The sequence below is a fragment of the Hetaerina americana genome, unplaced genomic scaffold, assembly GCF_022747635.1.
Source record: "Hetaerina americana unplaced genomic scaffold, ioHetAmer1.1.p SCAF_5, whole genome shotgun sequence".
NCBI classification, from domain to species: domain Eukaryota; kingdom Metazoa; phylum Arthropoda; class Insecta; order Odonata; family Calopterygidae; genus Hetaerina; species Hetaerina americana.
Genome location: NW_027287095.1, coordinates 31,121,896 through 31,143,731, shown reverse-complemented (window position 1 = coordinate 31,143,731; position 21,836 = coordinate 31,121,896). Strand labels below are relative to the sequence as shown.

General features: G+C 38.1%; 1 protein-coding gene across 1 annotated transcript in view; it reads right to left on the bottom strand.

Annotated features, from left to right (window-relative positions):
• The window catches only part of LOC139694062 (uncharacterized), a 302,149-nt gene that overhangs the window by 170,799 nt on the left and 109,514 nt on the right, over positions 1-21,836 (bottom strand). The window contains exon 3 of the mRNA XM_071592483.1: positions 21,384-21,493. Coding sequence (XP_071448584.1) covers positions 21,422-21,493 — 72 coding nt within the window. The 3' untranslated portion in view covers positions 21,384-21,421. The remainder of the gene's footprint in view (positions 1-21,383; positions 21,494-21,836) is intronic.

The window sequence follows — 21,836 nt, the reverse complement described above, 5'->3', positions numbered from 1 at the left end:
TATGATATCAATCGAAGAGTGCATTTGTAAATTACAATTCAAGTCTATGAACTTGTGTATAAATAACTAAATAATAAATGGCGAAAAATATATGCCAAATCCGCATTATGATATATCACCAAAAAGTAGCGAAGGTTATGCATCATGTCCATCTAAAGCTCGTTCGCGGTTTTCATTCGTCAGTAGGTTTCAAAATATCATATTCAGATTTGACCTAAAATATGGCATTCATATTTTGAAATTATGCCGATAAATGGAACATATAAATATTTAAAGAGACAAGAAGAGTTATTCCCATAGTGAATACCTGATGAAAATGTTGCAGAACGACGAAACTATGCTCCTAAAATACTCTTCCTTACGGGCCAAATACTTTTAAAGCACCTATTATTACAATAAAGGATGGAGCGTGTAAAAGTACATTAGAAAAGTTTGGAGCATTTAAATTAAAAATATTGAAACATGCTATCTAATTATATGACGGATACGCCGTCTCTGAACATGCCCAGGCATGGGAGTTTTACGATTATTATCGATTCTATGTATTTTCCTATGCATTTCTTATCATAGGATGAAAAGAACGCTACATGAAGAATTATATTAATGTCGGTTCTAATGAATGTTAATTGTATTCTAACTTCCATTAATCTTCATTGCAGTAATTAAAAGTTAGACACCTGAATGTATGATACATAGCGGTAAATACTCTAAGCAGCATCTCTTTTCGTCCCTATTCTAAACTTAACATATGGGTAAAAACCCTAAATGTTTTCACACTTCGCTTTCCTTTCAATGAAGATTTCAGAAACAGATTATAAAAAACTCCTTTAGAACATGTACTACCTTGATCAAAAAGTTCCCGGAATAACCACCGTGTGGCGCTCCCATCGTTCCGATTTGAGTTCAGTTTTTTTTGTTAAATTGGTACATCTATTGTTGATATTCCCTTTAAATCTTAGTGTCATAACTTGACATTTGCAAAAGTTACGGTCGGTTTTCGGTATGTCCATCAGTGCTTCCTGCGATTTTTCCATTACTTCCTCTCGGCTGCTAAAACGCGTTCCCCGTAATGGTTTTTTAACTCGATTGAACAGAAAGAAGTCACAGGGAGCCAAATCAGGTGAATTCGGTGGCTGTTGGATGGTATTTGTTGCATTTATTTTGCATAGTATGATTTGTTTGCTTGATGACGAGACTATTATCATCTCTTGAAATAAGTGCTTGTGAGTTCTCTCCTTAATATTAAAGCAGGTAAATCGCTAATGATTCGCTACACATTACGGGGTATATCGCAGTGCAGCTTATAAACCTCAGATTTTCTTCTTCTGCTCAAGAGTTTCCATTTAGGTTCGCACGACGTTTACGCCAACTGTAAAAATTGAGAATTACGAGAAAAGAACAGCTCCAAATCCTTCAAACTGGACCGGTATAATGTACCAACAAATGCTACGAGTAGTAAGACGATTTAAAGGAAGGGAAAAAGAATGGTGGTAGAGTTAGATGAAGGGAAACAGGGAACAGGGTCCGGGTGTGAGAAGGGGCTGTCGGGGGAGTGAAGGGTGCGAGGTAAGACATGGACGGGTATGGGCAGTTGGAAGACTATGCCGAGGTCCCGGAAGGGTTCGAGAAAAGGATTATTTTTTTTGAGAAGAGAAGAGGGTGTAGAGGGATTCAACGGGCGGAGAAGGGGATGGAAACAAAAGGGTCGTGGAATGGATGGTGGGCTAGGAAGAAAGTGGAAGGCCTTGGTAGGCGAAGAAATAAAACCAGGAGAAAGAGAGGAGTGAGAGAGAAAGAGAGGGGATGAGATTGGGAGGATGAACGTGAGTCGAAGACTCAAACTCCACGAGGTGCCCGTTATATTGAAACAACAGGAGGGAGAGAGCGAGAGGGATATTAAATAGCGAAGGACACCCCCGTTCTCTCTTAAGGGATGCTCTTTTCCAGTTTCCGCTGTCAAATTCGTATAATCCCTTCAGTGGGAGTTATACGCGCTCAAAAGAATCGGGAAGGGGATGAAGGGGTAGTGGGGGGATTGGTGTTGGCAGGGGCTGAGGGAATTTTCACGCATCAAGCAGGCACATAAAACGCAATCCTTCTACACCACCACCACTCCTGACGTTTTCATGCCTGGTGCGAGTCGTGGTATTTGAACGAGTTATGCCATAAAATTTTAGCGCACGCCTCCACAATTCTTGACGTTAGCAGACTATAAAGTTCACACGGTGGATAATTATATGCGTTATCTGAATGAACCTTCTGAATCCGCATGAATTACGTGGTCGGATGCGCATCGGTTGATATATTTTCTCTGGATACATAGATTAACGGGACTGCTAACTGCAGCTTCTGAATGACAATGACAGGTAGCCAACTTTTTTTTGAGTTAAAATTGACAATGCAGTATCATAAATTACTTATTTGAGAAATCTTACTAATTAGATACATTTTACCGCATTAATGTTTTTCATATATTAAAAAATATTAAAATTAATAAAAGAGTTTTGACAATTTAACGAGCCGCCAAAGGACTAATTTTACACGTGAAATCAGGAATCTCAATGAGGAAGTTCAATTGGAAGTCTATAAACATATTATCTCTATATAAATTCTACCTCGTTATATTGAAGTAGGGAATTAAGTTAGGTGCTCTTTATCGGAATGAAATTGAATGAGAACGGAAATGGTTTATATAATACATTTACGCAAGAGGGCATTTAACATGCATTTATTACCTAAATGATGCGTTAGTGAGTATGCAATGATGCTATCAGTTTTTTATTCGTCTGATGCTAATTTAAATTTAAATAAGAGCATTAATACATTCCAAAAAAGTTACAAATCACACTACACAGGCGTGATTGTCTAGTACATCAACACGCGTGATTGCCAGGACATTTTCATATAGTTTACTGTTCATGATGCAAGTTAAAACCTTATTTTCCTCACACATATAAGATTAATATAACTCTGAAAAGGATTTCCTTCCAATAATCCAGTGATTTGAATAATGTGGAAGGGTTCACTCGGCTTTACAAGTTGGAGTTCATCGTAATTCACTTGCATCGACGTGAGTAATGGCTATAAGCTGACTGAAGTCCCTAGGGAGAAAAATCATAGTGGCGCATGTTATTTCAAAAGCTCTTTTTCAAACAATAAATTCAAACCCTGTACTCTAAAATAGGTCTCTCCTGCATTTTTATGGCTGAATGCCGGAGTTTGGAAATGATTTAAAAAAATTAATTACTTTCATTAATACTTCCAATAAATAAACTCAAATCCCACATTTTAAAATTGATTGCTTATTTGGCTTCGATCATATGTTTCTCTATACCACTCGCCCGAGCTCCAAAAATAACGCATTATACCTACCAAAGAAGTTTTTTCACCTGATTTTTCACAAACGTTTCCGCGCTCTTTATAAATAAAGGAGAGAAAAAACGACCTGCTATTCCTAATGTTTCTCCACATGTTGTCAATAAAATTGAAATTGAGCATAATTAATTGATATTGAGATAAGATTTAGTTACCAGCGTTACTTTGTTTTCGAGATCCAAGACTCAAATAATACACTTCATATTTTCACATAATATTTGGAAAGATTGGCAGCTGTGTATAAATGGATATTCAGTTGTTATGCAGAAATATAAAGTATACTCCATGAGTGATACTGAGATATTAAGACACAATATAATTATTTCAGTAGTCACTCACCCCGTGCATAAATTTATAGGAATTCTCAACAAAATGCATCTATGGCACTGATCTTTAAGAAAGGGTCCTCCTCCATGCTCCTCAATATCGTATCAGGCATAAAGCAATCTGAGAATTTCCGATTGGCGATATTGTGTGCCATCAAATGTAAAGATTCCTATTAATCCTATGAATTAAATTCCATTTAACATTGGTATGTAAATTCAAGTGAAGTGTTAGAGATGCCGCGACAGTAATTTTCGTCATTACATCTTGCTCCTTTAAAGCCTCGACAATTTCGGAGTACAAGAGCTTCGGTAGCTTAACTGACTTAACGCTCTCGGCCGGGGATCGAGAGATACATAATCGAATTTTTGTCACGGCTAATGATTTTTAGACTTTAAAATTGTTGCATTTGGTATACAATAGAAATGCAGGTATATCAAATGTATATCTAAATGCTTTTACCATAATCTAATCTAGTAAAAAGTTGGGCTATTTTAATAACATGAAAATAATGAATATATTCATTAATTATTTTAATTTTTAATTCTTCAAATTAACCATTCTTTCTTTATTATTAAACTTAAAATGGTAATGCGTACATATTCCATTAGGTATCATCAGAAGACGCATCAGCATACGTATACAATCTCGTAAAAATTTAGGAACTGCTATGCCATTTTATGATTACCAGCAGGCGGGCTTTGAAATATCTAAATTGAGATTACGAAAATATTTTGTTTTTTATTGTTTTCAGTACCCTGCAAGCCAACGCTAGGGTGCGTGGTAGGTGGTAATTACACACCAGACTAAATTTGACCAGAAAAAATTTCTCCCTTAGTGTAGTCAGACTACGTTTTTCAATTCCCTTATCGTTCGTGGAAAAATGACAACTTAAACATATCTGTCCTACAGTTAATCTCTCTAATTTTATTGAAATTATCTCTCCTACTGTAGTGCGATGAAGTTAATAATACATTTCCAATATGATCGCTAAAAATACCTACCAATTATGCAAGAGATTTCTCTAATGTAACCATCACTCCATGAGTTATTCCTAATCTTGCTCCTCTAATAATTGTTATGCGCTTCTCAGTTTGTCAACAACATTTTGGAAATCTAGCTCCTCTACGCTGCACGCTGCTCTTATTCGGCAGGCAATGCAATAACCACTCTCTAAACGTGTATTTCCCCCATAAATTTCAGGTTATTTAAATCATCTCTCAAATACTCAAATAATTCTGGGACACTTAATTACATCTAGCCCATAACATGTAGGTATTTAATATTTACTCATTTTTCTTAGTTTTGGATTTTGATTAGACACATTTTTCTTTTTGTATTTATCACTGAAATAGTTGTCAGTAATTACAAATACGGGGATCGGGAAATATGTTGACAAATATGCTGATAAATCTCCTGACAGAATGAATTGATACATACCGATTTAATACCTGAAGATTAATAGTTTAAGAAAATTGAATATTTATTTCATAGTTTTAACTACACGCGAACTGATTTTGAGAGCCGTAATCCCAAGAAACAAGATGATTGAATAAGCTTTAAATTTGTAAAATATGACAATCCTTACAATTCACCAAGGGAAAACCCGTTCTTCTTCAGATAAATAGTCCGTCAATCGAAAGATGACTTTGTACAAAAATGACAGCCTTGCCATTTTTCGGTATTAAAATCGAAAAACAGGAGGACGCAGTTTGGAAATTTCACGCCACCGCGTCGCCCTCGAGGGAGAAGGCGGATGGGCTGAAAAGAGCGGAGGCTCATCGGAGAGAGGCATCCAATAGAGGTCGCCGAGATGACCGAAAGAGGCCGGAAAAAATCCTATTGGTATGTATACACATATGTGCGTAGGTGCCTATAAATACACACAATGGGAAGGTGGGTGCGCACACAGCGGGAGGAGTGAAGATGTGGCCGCGAGGGGAGAAAGACGGGAGGAACCGGTCACCGATGTTTCAATTGGATTCGAGATTGGCTCCGAAGCGATAACAAGAGTCCGAGTCGGGAGCGAAATGGGAAATGGGAAGAAGTAGGACGCCCTGAGGTGTGCCGTGGAAGTGGACGACGCCGCCTGTGGGGAGCACGGATTTTATTCTCCTCGCCATACCCCTCCTCCCTCTCCACAACGTTGGAAGTGTCGTGCTGAAGGCCTCCCGTAGACAGTAGGGACTGGGTAAGATAAGCTGAGGGGTCCTCACACTTACGCGACAACCTGGTGTAGCATTCATCGCAACCGTCACCATCATCATTCGAAAAGAAATTCATTTTTCTTTCGAATCCATTTCAAATATCATTGTCGGCAGTACTTTCAAACAAACTCCCTTGTCAGATTTTTAATTATGTTTACGGTTCAAAGTAATTAAGTGTTCATCGAGGAACCTAAAGGGATAATTGCCACCAGTGAGATCATGAGCACAAGCTGGTTGAAATATAGAGGAGATGAAAACACATTTCCTTATCCTTTAATTCCTCTTTCCACCCTACTGTAGTCCTTTTGCGGGAATATCTTTGTCTTCCCCAAATAACTATAACAGGTTTAAAGGGCAGGAGTGATAAATGAATTATTGTGTAGACGAAATATATGAGAGAATATAATATGTACAGGATAAGGAAGAGCTCAGAGCCTCATCCTGTTGGCTCTACACCTGAGTGAAATAAAAAAGGGTTGAAGCAAGGCGCCGAAGATGATAATTTAGATTATTGCTAAAGTTAATATTTCATTAAAGTATGTACTAAATATAACGAAGGAGTTCTATGGCCGCCTGAGATTAAATGAAAAGAACTCCAATGGCTGTAATCGTATTGTATGACTGTATTGTTACGAGCACGAGTACTTTTTAATATATCAAGTGTTGAAATTAAAATTTAAAATTAACAATGGGTACTATAGGGGAAAGAAACACATTTCTTATGCATTTCAGAAAGCAACTTCTAGTCCAAAATTCCTTGAACAGTCAGTGCTCGGTAAATGAGCACATTTTCTACAGTTTTATTCATTATTTTTACTCTAATGCACAGGTCAATCAAAATATTTACTATTATTTAGGGAACATAAATCAATAAACGTGAAAAGTTAGCGATACACCCAATATGGTTTAACCGTGAAGGAATTCAAACTGCGATTACTCTAAATAGAGCTTTAATTTTGCTCCGTTATTTCTCATCTTTGCTAATAATAATGATGTATCCCATCTGGAAACAAAGACAGGCTCTCAGATAATTTTGCTGCAAAAAGCATGCAGGGGAATATAAATAGTGAACCACTATTTAAGCGTAACAAGCACGGAGGTAATGACAACCTAAGATACCACACACACCCCGTAACTTCCGTCGCCCGAGACGAGGGTCCCGTTAAGCTTGGTATATACGCTCACAATACGCAATCAACGGATCGTGGCAGTCCCTGAGAGAGGAAGAGCCATTCTCCAGCAGAGGGCGAAGCTTAGGGCGTAGGAGTCCTGTACACAATCCGCCGTACGAAACCGTCACAGTCAAGTTCCTTCGTCGGAAGTGCTCAGGAAAATTAACTCGATATTTAAAAAAATACATTCACAGAAGCTCCTTCCTACAAATTCAACAATCACTATAAGAAATTTAAAATTAAATCTCTCCCTATTTTATTTGATTTTCATTTATGGCGTATATATCAAAGCAGTATAAGGGTTCATCAATACCACCCACTACCGCGATGCCCTAAAATTAATAATAATTATGATTATTATTTATTTTAAGTCGTTTATCTTCCTGGGAAACCATAACCGGCACAGTGAAAGGAACTGGCCCCCCTACCCTGATGTGTGAATTTCACACGCCGTCGGGCTTAGTACTGGGTGAACTCTACCATCACCTACCAAACCGACCTTCGGGTTGATTACTGTGTTTATGGTTTATATATATATATATAACATTATATATGAATATATGTATATATATATATATTTATATATATATATATATATATATATATATATATATATATATATATATATATATATATATAAATGAAATGAAGGTGACATAAGAATCCCCCTTCTTACTCCTCTTCCCAAACCTGTCCCTCCGGACTCTCTATCCGCCACTCGCACCTCAATTCTACCCAATTCACTGTGTTAAACGTCTTTTCGTAATCTACGGAACAGGCAAATACATCCTGACCTTATTACATGTACCTCTCTATTAGTGACCCCATTATTACTATCATCACGAGTGCTTCCCCTCACCGAACTGAAACTCGTCAACCCCTAAGTAATTATTTGCTTTGATCTCCACCCTCTTGTTGACGAACCTGAGAACCATTTTTAATGTGCGCAAAATCATGTTTATTGTTGATATATTTAGGCCTGCCCCTTTTTTCGGGATAGGAACGAAAACTGTTCTGATGACATTGCCCGACTCATTTTCCCCCCGCATTAATCCTAAGAATGAGTCCATAAAAACTCTTCCTCCCACTTTTCCTAAACCTTAAGTAGTTCTACGGGTATTTTTTCTACCCTAACGGCTTCATTTGCTTTTAATTTCCTAAATACCCCTTCTACCTCACCATGGAGTAAGTCTGTACCTAAGCTACCCTGATATACATCATATTCTCTTTCTACGTCTAATCATGCTGGCCTAATAGTTCCTCTCTATATTCCTTCCATCTCTCTTGTATCCTATCCCGGGTTAAAATCATATTTCCCTAGCTTAACTTTGAGTGCTTGTATCTATTCTCTCTTTTTACTTATTCTCTTTATAATTGCTCCAACCTATTTCTGATTTTACATTCTTATATTTCCTTCTCTCGTGAATCCTCAATATTTCGTTCTTAACACCTGGTTCCCTTGCCCATCTACTATTTACTATTCCTACAGTTTTGTTTCTAGCCTTCGATATCCCTTTATTTGATATTTTCCCATTTTTCTTCGATAGTACTTAGCTCTTTACCATCCTCCATGATTTCCTCTACAGCCTGCTGATACTTCTTCCTTGTCAATCCAGTTGATGCGTTTACATTCAATTTTCTACACCGCCGCCCCTCCCTTATCTATTTGAATCGCACGCTACATTTCACACTTACTAAATTTTAAACCGAGTGGGCATGCACTCCCGGGAAATTGTGCGAATAATTACGCTTGCCTAACCATAATGTAGCTTAACTGATTCCTTCCTAAGTCCCCCGTCATTTCCCATCCATACCTACTCCTTTTGTGGTGCCTTAACCAAAGTTTGGTTACGATTAACCCATATCTGCTGCAGAACTCAATTGCCATTTCTTCGTGGTAATTCCCTATTCCTAAACCGTAGTCCCCGGTCTCACTGCCATCTTTTCCTTCGCATACTATCGCGTTTCAATCCCCCATCACCATCAGATGTTTCCGTCCAGGAACAACCGCGATTATGTCCCTTGACTGATTGTAGACCCTATCAACTTCTTTCTTCCAATTAATGCCTGGCGGCCTTTACACCTGAGCGATGACCAAGTTCATCGGTTCCCCTTCACTTGTACTATTAATATTTTATTCGTTGATAGCTAGATCCCTGTTAGACCCCTGACGATATGACACCACGTTTTTCCGTACGCCCATCACTTATTTGTAGAAACCATCACGACGACCAACGAGAAAATAGGCACGGAATATAATTTTCGAGGGGAAATTTAGTATTAACTCATATTTAGGAAAACTATTTTGTCTAAATCTATCATTACCCTTCATGAGTTACATATACACAGTAAAAAAAGTATTATTTCACTTTTCACAGGATTAGTGCTGCTGATGTTCTCTGCATTGGGACTACAGATATGTTTTTTTTTTCAAATAATCACCCATGTAATACCTCATACCTTCCCGCGAGGTAGTCATTCTCTTTATTGCGTGACGTCTCTTTCTTGTCGAACTTCCCATTCTCCTGGGAGTTTCGACCTCCCTGAATCATATCCGAGTCGAAATTTGAATAGACGAGGTGGAGAACTTTTCCAGTCATTTTGTCTCCTTATCGTGTTTTGGAGCATGTGAAGGGCATAACCCTGTCTTAAGAATTTAATCGGCAAGAGGTCATATCGTCGCACGCCTTGTTTTGTCAAAGGTAGATACCAATGATGACATAATAAAGATTCTCAAAGAGGAAAGCTAAAGGACATTACCCGGGGAGAAAAAACAACCGGTCATCAAAGGCATTTTCGATACTTGGTTACAAGGTCAATTTTTAGGATTCCAGGAGATGCGTATGACGGGGAGAAATAGTTCCCTCTCTGTTGTGCATACATGGTTATTCCGTAAGAAATAAATAATTCGCGAGGTATTTTACGAGTGTGATGCTTGAATAAAAAATCATTCCTTTAGAATGAAACAAAGAGACGAGCATAAAATGACGCAGATGCGCAGTAAGTACAAATGAAACAAACGGAGACGATACTATACACAAAAAAATCGGTTTCAACGTGAAATTTTCCAATCGGTAGCACATAATAACGACAAAGTTTGCCATATTTAATTCTTTTTCTTTCTCTGAAAGAATTCTACTCAGTTCTTTATTTTGAATGAACAGTTAAGAAGGTTGAAACTCATATATCAGTCGAAAGGAAATGGTTTCAGATACGTCCTCGCGATGAAACTATCACCCAAGAGATGTCACTCTACGGTAAAAGAATTCTCGGCAAGCAGTTCCACTCATTGTCATTTAGTTTCAACTCCGAACTAATAAATAGAGCGGAATCAGGGTCGCAGGTATATTTATGGTGACGTAAGTAATAACTGAAGCTAACACGAAAGGGCAGTAGGAGTAGTTATCTGGGAAGGAGTAACATAGCTAATAAGATGACGAGGTTTTGTATTCATTCAACAAATATTTTCATTGTTCCTATTCTAATTATTGTTTATATTATTATACAAGTCTCAGTATAATTAGGCAATTATCCTGGCGGCAACAGTCAAGTATAGTCAACGGTCACTATTATAATGTACATGCATGCATACACAAGAAGAGTAGATATGGGGCAAAATGCGCATGCAAACAAAGACACGTTAAGATTACCAACCGCATCTCAACCATTACACAAGGGCTACGTTCACATCATACCTACAGCTCCGTCCATCGCCGCCCTCCTTCCATAATCACGCATTCTTCAATTTCATATACCTTTAACACATTCACTTTTGCAACACAACTTCTCACGCCGTTCACATCACACACGAACAATATTTTAATAATTAAATTAGAATAATAATCACTAATCAATTAAGTTTATCACCCAGTGTTTGCTGCTTTAGACTTATTCTTAAAACTCCTTAAATTGGATGGAAAGGGCTTAAATAAACCTCTCGGCAGCTGGTTCCATTCAACAATTGTTCTGTTCAAAAGAGAGTATTTTTTCCTATTTGTTTTAGCGTTCTTATTTTTATTTTAAAACTGTGAACGTTTTTTTCTTTAAGTTGTGTGTTTCTATCTCTTTCCATAAATCTTCCCACGCTTCGTCATTTTTAACAATTATATGCATCGCACCTAACCTACTCCTTTATCTTCTATTTTTCCAACTCTCCCATTTCAGTGTATTCAACATTTCCTTAGCACTATCTGTCTTTGTGATTGTGATTAGTTTAATTTCGTCAAAAATTGTGATAAGTTCAACTGTGTAAAGAAATAGCTAATAAGAAAATCAGATTTGAAACAGCAAATAGTAGAAGTAGCGGCTAAATTCCTGGGTAGGAAAAAACTTGAAGCTCTAAAACTTAGGGTGATAGAGAAATTTTTAGACCTAGTTGAGAAGAGAAATAAGCAAAGAAATATAGGGAGGAATACAGGAGAGTAAATAATGATATAACAGACATATGCAGAGAAGAAAAGGAGAGGTGGACAAAACTAAGGGTGAAGGAAATAGAAGAATATATCCAAGCAGGAAAACACGATATCGTAGTCTATCGGAAAATCAAAGCTCTACATCATCAACCGAGATAAGGCCAAAAATGATTAATAAGAAAAATGGAAGCCTTTAGTTGATAATGAAGAAGTTTGTGAACAATGGAAAGAATACAAGGAGGAGCTATACCATGTCGAGGATATAGCTAGAAGAGGAAATAATATTGAAAGTAAAGAAAAAGCAGGGCCCCTAAAGTGGGCTCCCAATTACTAGGAGGGAATTCGAGCATTCCCTTTAAAAGCTAAATGCTGGAAAACGATGGGCGTGGATAATGTACTGGCTGAAATATTAAAAAATCTTGGAAATAGACTGGTAAAAAACTCTTTATAATAATGCATGAATGTTATGAAAAGGGGGAGATACGTGAAGACTGTTAAAAGCAAAACTATTATGACACCAAAAACAGGAAAAGCAAGTTAATGCATGACTTACAGAACTATTGCTATTCTGTCACATTCTTTCAAAGTTTTTTAACATGCGGTAGGGAAAAAATCAAAAAGAAATTGGGGAAAATGTTGGAGAAAATTTATTCGGCTTCCGGGATAATGAAGAAACGATACAGGCTATCCTGGCACTGCGCTTGATCCTAGGGAAAAGGCAGGAAATGAACAGGAAAGTTTTCCTTACCTTCGAAAAGCCTTTGATACTGTAAATTAGAAACTTACGTTTAAAGCCATGTGGAGAAAAGGAATAGACTACAAAGACCGGAAGCTTACATTTCAGCTCCACCATAGCCTAAGCACTTTTACAGAAGTAAATTATGTGAAAAAAGTAAATATTAGAAAAGGAGTAAGATTAGGATGTCCACTTTCACCATATCTATTTAACTTATATATAGAAGGAACTATGGAGACAAAGATCAGAAGACAAATGGTGTAAAGATAAATGGAAGAAAAATACGCAGCATTAGGTCTGCAGATGACCCTGGCAGAATCAGCCAAAGATATGATAGAATGCTCAAAACCCTGCCCACAGCTTTGGAAAAATAGAAACTGAAAATAAATGTCAAGAAAACTAAAGCTATGGCACTTACTAGTTACAAGGCATAAATCACTGTTAATTTAATGATAGGGGAATCAAGGATAAGCCAAGTAGAAGATTCTGCTACCTTGGTAGTGCAATTACAAAAGAAAACAGAGTACAGTATCTCTGCAGTAAAAGAAGAATGACCTTGGCGAAAAAGCATACGAAAATAAACAGAATCTTTTAGGAAAAAAACACATGTAATTGGGAATTAGAAAATTCTTTTGAAAACGTTGATATGGAGTACATTATTATATGGATGTAAAACTTGGACATTGGGAAAGAGGGAAAAGACTCGGTTGGAAGCTATGGAAATGTGAACTTGGAGAAGGATATCAAGAAGATGATGGACGCACGAGAAAATCAACATAGAAGTATTGAGAGAAATTAAAGAGGAAAAGAATCTAAAAGAGATGAAGAAAAGGAAAATTAAATCTATTGGGCATCTTTGAGACATAGCAACTTCCTGAAATATATACTGAAGGGGAAAATAATGAGAAATAAACGAAGGGGAAGGCCAAGAAATAAAGGTATGGATGATATAAAAAAGGCTATGGGAAAGGAAACGTACAAGGAACAGAAGAGAGTAGCAGCGAAGAGAGACTAATGACTGCAACGACAAGGCTATACCTTTAGAAGCTGATGATGATGATAAACTTGTAGTTTGGGCTTCAAAATCTTAGCATTGCCCGTAAAATAGTTCTTGTCAGTTTATGAATAATCTATTTTGGTAAATGCAAAAGGTAAAATCAAATAACTTTAGTTTTTAATATAGTTTGGCAAATCCTGTATTCGTATTTATTACTACCTCTAATGATATAACTGTTCAAGAACGATGTACAGGTACGTCTACTGCTGTAACAAGAATTTGTACTTTTGATTATATCGAAAATACTTCCCGGTTATCTACTCCAAGTAAACGTGTTATGTTAGTTTCTTGTTCGTTTTCTGAGACTATTGAAAAACTATCCTACAAAGCCCCCCTTGAGGCAAGACTTATATCACTGTCAATTTGTGATTACACATCGGTCATTATGGAATTAGTATAAAAAATTAGAGCATAAAACACTTGCTAGTTAACATTTATTCATTTTAAGCAAACACTAGTTCCTGACTAAACTGGCTCCACTTCAAAAATGAGTTTAACTTTTAAAATTTTTCATCGCTATTAAAAAAATATACTAACAGGTTTCGTAATCCCAGAAATTCCAGCGAAAACAACACGCGGAAGTAAGTTACGATCTTTTCATTGAAAAATAAGGCACACAAATCCTTTAAAAAAAACTCATCCTCTTCGGTTCAATTAACCGCAAAAATATTTTAGATTAAATGCAACGTTTAGTGCATCTCAACCAATTACGAGAATATTTAGGATTTTCTTTCCCGATTTTATGCTTACTGTGTTTGATCAATGATGAACAGAGAAAGAACTGTGTAAACTCCAGAAGTGTAGAGCTGACCTCAATGCCGACGTTCCCATCGGAACTCGAATTTTTTATTTAACGTAAACAGATGCAGTGAAACAAGTCGGCAGTCATTCCATTCTATCCCTCTTTTTATAACTACGGTCGCACGATTGCTGGCTGAGAGTTCTAAGCTAGTATTTTGAGTCATTAATTCCTTTCCCAAGCGGTCGCAGTGCGCATCTTCTTTTCCAGAAGCGCTTGGATTAATTTTTCAGTGGGAATGCCATCTCAGCCATCTACTCTCGTAAGCATTACAACACTGCATGGAAAAAATTTCGCAGGATTATAAATCGCTAATACACATCGCCCGCTTTCCGATTTTTCCGAGGGACTCGTTTAGCTATTGCGTTTGTGAGCACCGGACTACGTTCTTTTTGTGGCCGGTCTGCTGAAATTACTTATTTACTTTTAGGTCCAGCCTCCCCTAATACCTTTATAAGATTTTAAAGGAAGGTAAATGATGAGTTTGTTTCCCATTGCTTGCGAAACGGGACTGGGGAAGTGGGGTAATGCGCTATTCCCAACCATATAGGGTGGGCCAAAATTTGCAAATGTCGGGAAGTTTAAAGCGCCATTTTTTCATTCTGATATCAGTTTAAAGCTTGTAAATTTTGTCTCCAATTGAAGACTAACCCCTAACGCAGAGGCGTTAAACTTAATATATTAGGTTGTTTTTCCAATATCCAGCGTGCATATTTTCTTCCACATTCATCAAATGCTAATTTATTCAACAAAACAGCAAATTTATCAAATGAATAATGCTTTTAAGTTTCCCGAAGATATTTAACCACATATGTTAGCCAAAGAATTTTAGCAAAATCGAGTTTTAGCGCTTAGAGTTCTCCGAGAGAGGCATTCCGCGGTTGCTTTTAGGCCGAGAAAAGAAATTGCAATTCTGCAGCCTAATCAACAGCGGGAGGGTAATGGGCCAAGGCTTGGAATGGCCAAGGATAATGGACGTGATATTGTTAATGTTGCGTTTTCAATTTTATGAACAAATTGAAATGAACATAACTCTGTGAACCAAACTCATATTCCTCTGCTACAAAATTGAACTTGGATGTTTTTCATTTTCACATTTCCCACCGTAAACATATCTATGAACTGGGCAAGACTGTATCACACGATAAATTCTCTCCCAACAGTAGAATGAATGCCGAAATTTTCCTGGCTACTTCAGGAAAAACGAACTGGAAATTTTTCAATAATTGCTCTTTGAACCGTGGTTCATAAGGAATTTTTTTCAATTTGAATACGGCAGGAGGCACACTCTGAAAATGATGATATATTATCGCAAGAGCTCCGCATGATACATGTATATATTGGGGGATTTCGTAAAGAGACATTCATTCCTTAACAACATGAGTATTGAACGAGGACTGTTTGCTCTTGTACATAAAAACCGTTTATTTCGCGTATTGAAATATCAAGAGAGAGATATTGTCAGGTATTCAATATTGGTTGTGCTCAGTAAAGTGCAAACTTGTTCTGCGCACCCTTAACTGTCGTACTCCCATTCAGGGCTTTTGTCGGATTGTTCAACTTTATTTAAAATATATCGTGTAAGCAAATCAAAGGTTAAGTAACCATATTGGCTTTCCCTGATTGTTATGTTGCTTGTCCTTGATACATTTATTTATATCTGGTCAAGGTTCAATTCCAACTGAACGATTCAATAGATCTCTTCTTTCTACAAAACCAGGGTTAATCAAAAGAAAAATTACGTAAGATAAAAAATCATGAAAAATAAAGAAATGTAACAGGATTTCTGACACGGGTTTTTCAGTTCACAAAGTCAGAACCCTCCCCGGACTACAACCTTGACGTGGTGGAAGGGCTTGTGCGTTCCGATGACCCCTAGAGCTGTACTGGCGGGAGTAATAAAAATTGCTCCTGGTAGGGTCACCCATGCCAGATAGGTCGAAGGTTAGGAGCCAGACGAAAGGTAGTCCACGCAACGTCTGTTCCTCAGTGAGGCGGCTGCAATGGCGTCTGACCCCAGTGGGGCGGCCAGTAAGTGATGGTGTCACGTTAAAAACACTATTGAGGAAGGCAACGGGAAACCACCTCAATTATCATTCCCAAGAACAATGTGATGGACAATAGAGATATTTTGAGTCCTGGCAACCACGGGGCTCGGCCCAATCGGCCGTGTGTCGTGCCCGGCAGCGGGGGAGGCAAGGCTTCCGCGGTCGTCATCCCACGAAACCCTTGCAACGGAAAACCAGCAGCAGCAGGACAGAAGACGCAGGAGAAGAAGACCAAATTAGTTAGAATAGGAACGTGGAATGTTAGGACAATGATGAGGACGGGGAAATTGGAGAATGTTAAGCGAGAGATGGAAAGGGGAAATATAGATATTTTAGGTCTATGCGAGGTGAGATGGAAAGATAGCGGGGATTACTGGAGTGATAAGTATAGAATAATATACAGCGGTGGGGACGAGAGCCAACGAGGGGTCGCCATAGTATTAAATGAAGAGGTAGGAAGAAGCGTAGTCAACATAGAGCAGGTAACGGATAGAATACTACTAGTGGAGATAAAAGCAGAACCGACGAACTTAGTTATTATCCAGGTATACATGCCACCGAGCAACCATAAGGAAGAAGAGGTCGATAGGATATACGATCAGTTAGAGGACATGATTGCATGTGTTCCTGCAGGGAAACATTTGATAGTGATGGGGGATTGGAATGCGACAGTAGGCGAAGGAAGAGATGGTGATGAGGTGGGGGACTACGGTTTAGGCACGAGGAATGACCGCGGGGAGAAAGCAGTTGAGTTCTGCAGGAGACAGGGGTTAGTTATCACCAACACTTGGTTCAGACACCACAAAAGACGCAGGTATACATGGAAAATGCCAGGTGACTCGGGAAGATATCAGCTAGATTATATCCTGGTTAGACACAGGTTTAGGAACAGTGTGATAAATTCCCACAGCTTCCCGGGAGCGGATGCGGACTCAGACCACAATTTAGTTGTTATGAAATGTAGCGTACGTTTTAAAAAGCTAAGGCAGGGGCGGCGAGTTAGAAAATGGAATGTAGAAGCATTAAATGGGTTGAAAAGAAAGGAATACAAACAGGCGGTAGAGAAAATCATGGAGGACGGTAAAGAGCTAAGTACTATTGAAGAAAAATGGGAATGTATCAAAAAAGGGTTGTCTAAAGCGGCAAAAGACACTATTGGAACCGTTAACGCTAAAAGGACTCGTAAACCATGGATCACGGATGAGATGATTACAAAAATGGATGAGCGGCGAAAATGGAAGAATATAAATACAGAATTAGGCAAAATGAAGTACAAAGAATTGAACAATAAATTGAGGCGGGCAACAAATAAAGCAAAGGAAGCATGGTGGAAGATGCAGTGCGAGAATATGGAAAGTCTGCAGAGGAAGGGGGAAATCGGTGCGCTTTACAGCATAGTTAAATCTTTATCGGGAAGTAAGAAAGGGAGATCAACGATAGCAGTTAGAGATAAGGCCGGTAAGGTAATAGTTGACGCAGGAAAGATCCAAGAGAGATGGAAGGAATATGTAGAAGACCTGTATAGTAAAGAGCTTAGACCAACAAAGTTAGACATTGAAAAGGAACATGACGTAGAGGAAGACAGCTTAGGTCCAGGCATACTAGACAATGAGATAGAAAGGGCATTAAGGGAGATGAAACTAAATAAGGCCGTGGGGGTAGATAACATTCCCGTGGAACTTTTGAAATGCTTGGGAAAATGTGGGAGGAAGAGGCTATATGGGCTGATCCGTAGTATTTATGAGGAGGGAATCTGGCCGGAAGACTTTGTGAGATCAGTTTTAGTTCCTATTCCGAAAAAGGTAAAGGCCACGTCATGTGAGGACTATAGGACAATTAGTTTGATATCCCACGCAGCTAAGGTTGTTCTAAGGATCATAAACAAAAGGATAGAGAGTAGGGCAAATGATTACTTAGGGGATGATCAGTTTGGGTTTAGGAAGGGGAGAGGTACGCGTGATGCCATTGCAGTAATGAGATTATTAATCGAGAGGAATATAGAACACAACCAGGAGGTATTTGCCTGTTTCGTAGATTTCGAAAAAGCGTTTGATAGAGTAAATTGGGAAAAACTAATGAGTATATTGCAGAAAATAGGAATAGATTGGAGGGAAAGGAGGCTAATCCGCAACCTGTACATGTCTCAGACTGCTCAGGTGAGGGTGGGAAACGGGGAGTCAGGATGGGCAGTGTTAGGAAGGGGTGTAAGGCAGGGTTGCCCATTATCACCGTTGCTGTTCAACCTGTACGCAGAAGAAATGATCAAAGAGGCATGGGAAGAACTCGAGGTAGGAATGAAAGTGGGCGGGGAATTCGTAAAATCAGTTAGGTTTGCTGATGACCAAGCTTTAGTTTGTCAGTCAGCCAAGGGGCTGCAAGCATTGCTTAGTGAATTGGAAATTCAGTGCGACAGGTATGGGATGAGAATCAATATTAATAAAACAAAGGTTATGCGATTTTCTAGAAAGAAAAAGGCCAAGCTTAACATTAAAATAGGAGGGCAAAAGCTAGAGCAGGTAGAACAGTTTACGTATCTCGGTAGTGTTTTGGCCCAACACGGTCAAAGTAGTAGGGACGTAAGGAGAAGAATTGCGCAAGGCAAAGAGGCTTTCACAAGGAGGAGGGAGTTGATGACAGGGACTTTGAGTAAGGATGTTAAGAAAAGACTCGTAAAAACTTTGATATGGAGCGTAGCTATGTACGGAGCGGAAACGTGGTCATTGAAGCAGGAGGATAGACGTAGATTGGAGGCTTTTGAAATGTGGGTGTGGAGAAGAATGGAGAAGGTGAAATGGACAGAGAAGAAAACAAATGAGGAAGTACTTGGTATGGTGGGCGAAGAGAGGGGTTTGTTGGGAGCAATCCTATGGAGGCAGGAAAAGTGGATGAAGGGGGTGTTGACCGGCAGTGGGATGTTGAAGACTGTGATAGAGGGTAGAATGTTGGGCAAAAGAGGAAAGGGAAGGAACAGGATAGGGTTGTTGGACGGGATGAAGGGAGGAAGGAAGTACTCAGAGATGAAGAGGGACCTGATATAGAGTAGGATGATTGATTTTGTGTTTTGTTAGGAGTAATAAAATATTTGTTTGGTAGTTGTGTCAGTCCAAAAACCTACCTTAACCGGTAGATTACTTTAAAAAAAAAAAAAAAAGTCAGAAAAAATTTCTATTGCATTACTCTAAACACAGAAATGTGTTGACAGTACTGTTTTAAATTCTCCAAATATCGGCAGAAACAGTGGAAAACATTCATGAGACGGAATAATCACAACCAGTATCAGTATTTCTCTATTAAGAAAATAATTCAAAACATATGTGTCATTTTTCTTTCACATTCAATAGTTAGCAGTTTGCGGTATTGCTGATAGAGAGACTTTTATTTATATAAAGCACTCTGAATAGTTTCAGTAGGCAACAGAGAGAATATAATCAAAGGTAAATGTGTCCAAACAAAAGTGATCAACTTTGATACAGAAAATTCATGGTAAGGGTAAACGGCAAAATATTTCAATAAGTGGATGGTTTTATACATCATAGCATAAGGTTTTCGGAAGATGGTAAAACGTATGAAGAGATAATAAAAGATTTAAAATGCAAAGAAAATTAACTAATAGTATGTGGAATACATAAAATAATCTAAGTGTCTAAGGTAGCAAAATTAACAGTGCATAAAATTGTACTTCTCAAGATATTGGAAGGGAATCTTGCGTATGCCATCATAATATTCGACGAAATGCGGTATTTGAGAATTAATGTGATAAAAATAGGATTGATGAGGTGAGGGTAAAAGTTATCAAATATTGTGAATTGGACATTTCAGTTATTGACAAACAATTTTTACCCTCTGAACAACTCTGGTAGTCCTTGAGACCCTTGAGATCCCAATAAGGCCTTGATATATCAGATTTCCTAGGGTTGAGCCACCGAAGTTGACAACATTCGAGCCGACAAGACTCGAACCCGCAACCTTTGAGTTAGCAGGCAATTGTGGTATCCACCTGACTAACTCGAACGGGGGAATGAGAGAAGTGTACTTAGCTGATTTAGTCATGCGAATAGAAGAGCCAGGAAAATAAATAACTTAAGAGTAGAATTACCAAACAGATATATGAGAGAAGTGAATTGTTTGAGAGGAAGTGGTGACCGGTTGAATAGACTTTCAAGTCTAGGAATATTCGAGGTTTTAGGTAATTGAGACCGAGTTTAACACAATGCATGACTTTGACAAAGGGGAGATAATTACGCAAGGATAGGGCAACATAGTAGAGATTAGTAAAAAAGAGTAAATTTCCTTGCATAAATTCATTCGAGATTCTTTTTATAATTTCTTTACCACAAAGAATCGACGTAAAGGACGGCGTAAGCAGATATTTTTGAAACACCGTACATTTTTAAATAAAAATTTTTCAGTTTTAATGAAAAGGAAAATATTTAAACTAAAAAAGCAAAGAAATTTGGGAAAAATTTTTTCAAAATTAGGGCACTTAGGTGACACCCTCCTCCCCTTTTCCTATTCCAGTGGGATAAATAGAGCGTAGTTGACTGTTGCAGCAAGCTGCTGATGGCGTTTCCCTACATTTAATCTAAATTATATTATGTTAAAATCATTCCAAATGTAATTTGCTAAAATTATTGAGCTTGAAATGATAACGTCATTGGCACAAAAAGACAGCCCATTCATGCGCCATAGAGCTATTTCTGCAATATTTAACCACGACTTCATTGGTATGTCAAGCGAAGAGAACACTAATTCCGTCAAAAAAAGAGCAAGAGCACACATTAACGCCCCCATCAGTGTTGCAACACAGTGGATTGCTGCTGACAGTAAGAGAATTCAAAAGTCGATCACGCGATAACATGGAAGCCGAGTAAGGGATCGATGAGCTGGAAGGTGGGCTACCTTTTCATAAAATATCAACCCCAGGCAGGGGATTCACACGCAGGTATCATGCATGGACACCCCATTCTTCGCTTGGTATGACCTCTCAATACGGAGAGAGCGGAGGCGTACAAAAAGGTCATAGTTCACCTACCATATGACCTACCAACAGACCTACTTTGAAGTTGATCTCAACCGGTAGATGATGACTTGTATAAATCCGCACCCGGACGACGGAAATGGAAGGACGAGTACTTAATCAACAAAAGAGCTAATTGTTTTCCATAAAACTTACAGCAACATTTAATAATTACAGGCTCCGTTTAACTTAATATTAGGAAAAATGAACCACTGAAAAATATAATTGATACATACCATATTTCCAGGTAATAACATCCCCAGTGAAGTGGCCCTTATGAGTCAATATCCGCGGAAAATCCAATCGAGGTTGCAACTCCCAAGACAATCGTTGGCATGAAAAAATCCTGTAGAATAATTAAAAACACAGATAGTTATAAAAATATAATTTTATCATGTATCTGCCATGTAATAAGATAATTATATAATGACAAACACACATACTAATTAATACAATTTTCGTACAATATTTTACAGTGAACTCTCATTCTACACGAATATAAGCACAAAAACATTTTTTGCCATATTTATGTGAAACGATGTTGATCTCATCTCCCAATGGCAATGGGATCATCATCGTGCCTCCCATTTAAAAGAGAAATAATGAAAAATTAATTTATTTCATTTCGGCTGCAGAATTAATAATTTCCAATATCCAAGTTCGCGCTTTAATAAATAAAAGTACATGAC